Below are 5889 nucleotides of genomic sequence, written 5' to 3'. Positions count from 1 at the left end.
ATTGTGGCTGCTACACGTGTCAAATAATTTTGCCGTAGGGCCCACAACACCAACAGCTGCAGGGGTTATCACTAATGCAATCCGTCATGCCCAAATTTTCTGGTCTCATTGGACGAGGTCATGTCCAATTGCAAGTTCGCAATGCATGCATGAGTGTGTCGTCCATGCGCCTAAGCATCGTTGTTATCATCATCATCATCGTTCTACCTTTGGCTGATCGAGCTCGTGACTTGGAGCATCCACCAGTGTTATTAACAATAGAAAATCATGATGCGTCATTTGGAGGAGGAACAAGAATAATCAGTTCGGATCAGACCAGCATCAAGGATAAAATTAATAAAAATACGCCTGCTGTTTTCCTAAAAAAAAAAAGGTTCTAGATGATCCAGCTGCTACCCAAGGGTTGCATCATTTTTAAGCATTGCATTATTTTTATATTAGATGCAAGAATTGCATCAGCTTAAACGTAAAGCACGAGGGTTGACAAGATTAACTTGCAGCCCCGCAAAAAGAAAAGGAAGACAAGAGTAACTTGCAGTTCTGGGGTACCAAAGTTACACTTGCACAAGCACATCAACATCAATTATTCAGTCAGAAGATCATCGTGGAGATGAGTGGATTCCACTGCTCACAATCACTCTCAAATAAGTAGATTGCTGGAGTCAATATTGAGCATGGAGACTCATCGGGATCATCAACTTCGTGCTCGTCTTTTGAAGATAATATTCCTTCCATGACCGAACCTTGAACACGGCCAGCTCGTTACGATTTCTGTGGGACTGAAGACTGAACGCACTTCTCTTCACAGCCTTTTGATCACTTACAAATGTTCTATTCGCAAAAAAGAAAGTATATCAAGTTCATCGATGGACCAGCTTGGGTAGGTGCAGAAATTACTGTATTGTACGCCTTGTCTGGAATAATTTTGCCCGCCACACGTGCCAATTAATTTCCCACGAAAATGGTCCACATCGATCAAACACAGCCACAAATGGTTTGACATGGATCAATGAAGCGTACTTCCTCCGTTTCTAAATATAAGATATCTTAGAGATTTCAATGCGAACTACATACGGATGTATATAGATGTATTTGGAGTGTAGATTCCACTCATTTTGCTTAGCATGTACTCTATTACCTTCATCTCAAAATTCTTGTCTCAGATTTGTCTACATATAGATGTTTCTAACGCTGAAACTTGACTAAATACATCCGTATCTAGACAAATTTAAGACAAAAGTTTTAGGACGGAGGGAGTACGTAGTCTATATTGAAATCTTGAAAGGTCTGCCACTGAATTGTCAGCTGGGTTACCAACACGATCAGTTTTCACAGCTTGTAATTGCAATTCTGCAGTGCGTGTCGTCATTGCATAATCGACATCTGCTTTCTAGACGTAAAGCATGAGGGTTGACATGAGTAAACTTGCAAGACCTCAGGAAATCAATTGCAGCTTGGCTTTTGGAATCATCACCTTTTTCTGCAGATAATTTTGTGGTATCCTCGTGGCGCAATCTCCTGCTGATTCGTTGCCACCTTGTGCCCTGCATGACTGAACCTTGAACACGACAGGTTGGTTACGGTTTCTGTCGGAATTCAACTGTTTCATAATACGTATCTTTTTTCACAATTTTTAAACATCTAAAGATAGTTTTTCGCTAAATATCAAGATCATCGGTGGACCAGGTTGGGCAGATGTAGGAATAATTGTACTACTACCTAATCTGAAATAATTGCGCATATAATTCCCCACGAGAATACTCCACATTATTTTCGTCCACACCAATGAAGCACAACTGCAATGCAACCAGTGATGGTGTCCTAATCGAGGCAGCAGGCTAATCACCTCACCTGTTGATCTGACATGGATCGATGGAGCTAATTGCTTCCTAGTACTCGCCACTGAGTTGTCAGCCATCTGCAAATTGCAATTGCAATTGTATTGTCTGCAACTACTCCCTCCGTTCCTAAATACTTGTCTTTTTAGGCATTTCAACAAGTGACTACATACGAAACAAACTGAGTGAATCTACACTCTAAAATATGTCTGCATACATCCATATGTGGTAGTCATTTGAAATGTCTAGAAAGACAAATATTTAAGAACGGAGGAAGTACAATGGAGTGTTTGACAAAAAACTACCAGGTTAGGGGTTCGCGTCCCACAGAACTACCACTTTTTTAAAAGTGGCCGAAAACTACAAAAAAACGTAATCACGTGACTAAAAACTACCAGGTTGACTGAATGGTGGTTTTGACCGTTTTAACCGCGATTCTGACGTGAGTGGCCCACATGCCAGGCTGGCGGCCCGCCTAACGGCTAACGGCGCGCGCGGGGCCGTTAGAGCTCGCACCTGGCCGCACCTGGTCGGACCAGGTCAGACCTGGCCGGCCGGCTCCCCATTCCCCACCCTCCTCACTCTCCCCCGAGCTCCTCCCTAGCCCTAGCCATCGCCAGCCATGCCGGTTGTGGATGCAAACTCCGGCGGCGATTCAGGCATACCTCCGGGCGGCAGCGCCGCGCAGCAGCCTTCTCAGTCCGAATCTAATCCTTCCGCGGGCGATGCGCAGCAGAGGTTGGATTGGTCGGCGCCGGCGCGACCACCGTCGACGACAAGAAGCAGAGCTCAAGGTCAGCGGAAACTTCCTCATTCTGCGGGCGGCGGCAGGTACGGCATCTCATCCAGTAGATCCCACCATAGATTGTGAGATTCAGAGAATCAGTAAATTAGGCTAGTTTTTTGCATGGTTAGATTCAGTTTTGGTGACCTTGCAAATTGTTAGTATTATGCATACTTTGTTGTGTAAGAAACTGAAAAAAGCAGTTTGACAGAAACTCAATATTGTGCCTAGTTAGGTTCAGTTATCCTGTTTTCAGTTAATAAAGGTTTTTCATTTTATAATTTTCAGAATTGATGACCCAAAGTGGTCAATTTGGTTCCATTTCAATGCCAGAGAATCTGTGGTTCGAAATTTATACCAGTCAGACATATCATATTTGACAATGCTTTCTCTTATTGGGAGTGAGGGCTTTGTGGCTGATGATTATATGTACTATGCATTTGATGAGGAGAAAGGATTAGAAGGTTTAGATAAAATATGCTGTGAAGATGATGTGCAACAGATGTTGGCACACTCTCATAATGAAATGATTCTGAACATAAGAGTAGTGGGAGCTCTTGAGGCATGTAATGCAGATGAAAATCATGAAAACAGAGATAGTTATTTTGCTAAACATTGCATTAACACTCAACAAAGTTGCACTAAGTTGGTGGATATAAGCATGGACAGAAAGGAAGGGCTGAAGAAAAGCATGGTGCAGAGAGAGGCTGACCTTAACCATTTTGAAGGTGACACTGATGTGTCCGAATTTGTTTTTGATGATGAAGCTGCAAATTCAGGTTCAGATGGGAACAATGTGGATTTTCAGTCAGAGTATTCCTCTGAAGATGAAGCTGCAAAACAAGATACAACAGTGGTACAGAAACTGAAGGTAGTGAGAAAACCTGGTTCAACCAGTAGATCCCACCATGAGGTTGAGAAAATGGAGAAAGCAGATTGGTTCCCTGAAGCAGATGAAAAATGTTTCCCTGGTGATTATGACATCAGTGATGAAGAAGATGAGCCTGAAGGATCCTATAAACTACCAAGTGGTAGGAAGAGAAGGAATAAAAAGTTGAAAGACATGATATGGTATGATCACAAACTTCAAGGACCAGTACAACAATTATGTAAGGGCTTGTGCTTCACCACTGTGTATGAGTTCAGAGATGCACTTAGGGATTTTCACATTAGGACTTTGAGAAATTTTCAATACCATAGAAATGCCCCAGATAGGATTATTGTTTGGTGCTCAGAGAGAGCCGCCCAGGGATGTGATTTTTATATATGTGCCTCTAAGTTAGCCCATGAAAAAACATTCTACATCAAGAAGTGTGATATGTTGCACACTTGTGGAGCATGTGCAGAGTCCACAAAGGTTACTACTAAGTGGATATCAAGGTCAGTAGAGGCAGCATTGAGAGAAGACATTAGATCTCCTGTGGATGCATTAATTAAGAAGGCCAAGACTAAGTTTTCAGTGGATGTATCAAGAAGTGTGGCATATAGGGCAAGGAGGAAGGCTGTTGATGTAGTTCAAGGTGACCACAAGCAGCAGTACTTGAGGCTCAGGGATTATCTTCAAGCAGTTCTTGACACAAACCCAGGTAGCAGGTGTATAGTAACAACATTTGAAGATCCAGAGAACCCAGCACCTACTCCTAGTTTCAAGTATATGTTCTACTGTTTAGCAGCTTCAAAGGAAGGTTTCCTTAATGGTTGCAGACCATTTATAGGTCTTGATGGATGTTTCATCAAGTTAACCACTGGACATCAAATTCTTGCAGCCACAAGAAGGGATGGAAACAACAATATTTATCCTATAGCTTTTGGTGTGGTTGACAAGGAAGATGGTGAAAGTTGGAATTGGTTTTTAACTCAATTGAGATGTTGCATTGGCAGTGGCAACAAATTTGGAACATACACTATCATATCTGACAGGCAACAGGTTGGGAAGAATTTCATTGAGCAATTTAGTGTTATTACTTTTTTTAATTATTTCATTCTTTTCAATTGTAGTAATAATTTGCGAATGTACAGGGCTTGCTTAAGGCAATAAATGAGGTATTCCCTGATTCACCTCAAAGGTATTGTCTTAGGCACATATATGCAAATTTTCAATCTGCTGGATTTAGAGGCCGGGAACTAAAGAAGTGTATTGACAAGGCTAGCTACTCCTACACTAAACATGGGCATGAACTAGGATGGCAGAGCTGAAAGCACAGTCTGAGGATGCTTGGAAATGGCTCAAAAAAATTGAGGTCTCTACTTGGGCTAGGTTTCCTATGGATCATACTTGCAAAACAGATTTAGTTGTGAACAATCTAAGTGAAGTCCTCAATAAGATGATACTGGATGTTAGGGCAAAACCAATAAGGACAATGTTGAAGGGATTAGGACCAAGCAAATGATCAAGAGGCAACAAATTAGGGAGAAGTTACAGATTAGCAGGTGGACAATCACACCAACCTACTCAGAGATTTTAGAAGAGAACAAGCAGTATGCCAAGTATTGCCAGGCTGACAGAGCTGGTCCAACAATTTGGCAAGTTACTAGCAAAGAAAAACAGTATTGTGTGGACATGGAAGGGTATACATGTGACTGCAAGATATGGAACATGACTGGTGTACCTTGCAGTCATGGCATATCTGTAATGACAAAGCAAAAGCTGCATCCTGAGGACTATGTCAATGACTTTTTCAAGAAGCCACTTTATTTGGAGACATACAAAGAAATTATATACCCTGTTCCTGGTCCAGATTTCTGGCCTCACACAAACACTCCAGACATTGAACCTCCTGTGTTCAAAGAAAAGGCAGCCAGAAAATATACTGCAAGGAGGAAAGGAGAGTTTGAAGTTCCTGCCCCAAGAGACACTAGTAGGATGGGAACAATTACCTGTGGAAATTGTGGGTTGGAAGGACACAAGTATACAAGTTGCAATAAGACTCTTAGGCCTAAACTTCAAATGAGGAAAAACAAACACCAGGTAATCATCAAGCACCGGAGCAATGTTTTCTTTTACATAGTCTAATCTAAGTGAAGTTGGACCTTTAATGTAGGAAAACAGGGCAGTCTATGCACCTGCTTCATCTGCTCCAGTACAAACACCAAGAGCACCAGCCCCTACTTCAAGAGCACCAGGTCCTGCTGCATCAGCACCAGCACCACATGCAAGAGCACCAGCTCCTGCTGCATCTGCACCAGCTCCTACTACAACAGCTAAAAGAGGTAGGCCTGCAGGTGGAGGGAGAGGCAAGGGATTTAGTGCACCAAGATCTATTGCTG

At 42.3% G+C, this 5889-nt stretch overlaps 1 protein-coding gene across 1 annotated transcript; it reads left to right on the top strand.

The window, feature by feature from the left end:
• The first annotated feature begins 2460 nt into the window (after positions 1-2460).
• Positions 2461-5199, top strand: LOC141022508 (uncharacterized). Its single transcript, XM_073498769.1, has 3 exons — positions 2461-2669; positions 2911-4337; positions 4428-5199. The coding sequence occupies exons 1-3, from the start codon at positions 2461-2463 to the stop codon at positions 4658-4660; spliced, it is 1869 nt and encodes a 622-aa protein (XP_073354870.1). The 3' UTR covers positions 4661-5199.
• The last annotated feature ends 690 nt before the right edge of the window (positions 5200-5889 follow it).

Source organism: Aegilops tauschii, chromosome 5, assembly GCF_002575655.3.
Source record: "Aegilops tauschii subsp. strangulata cultivar AL8/78 chromosome 5, Aet v6.0, whole genome shotgun sequence".
Taxonomy (NCBI): Eukaryota; Viridiplantae; Streptophyta; class Magnoliopsida; order Poales; family Poaceae; genus Aegilops; species Aegilops tauschii.
Note: the sequence above shows the minus strand (reverse complement) of the source record. Positions and strands in the feature narration are given on the sequence as shown.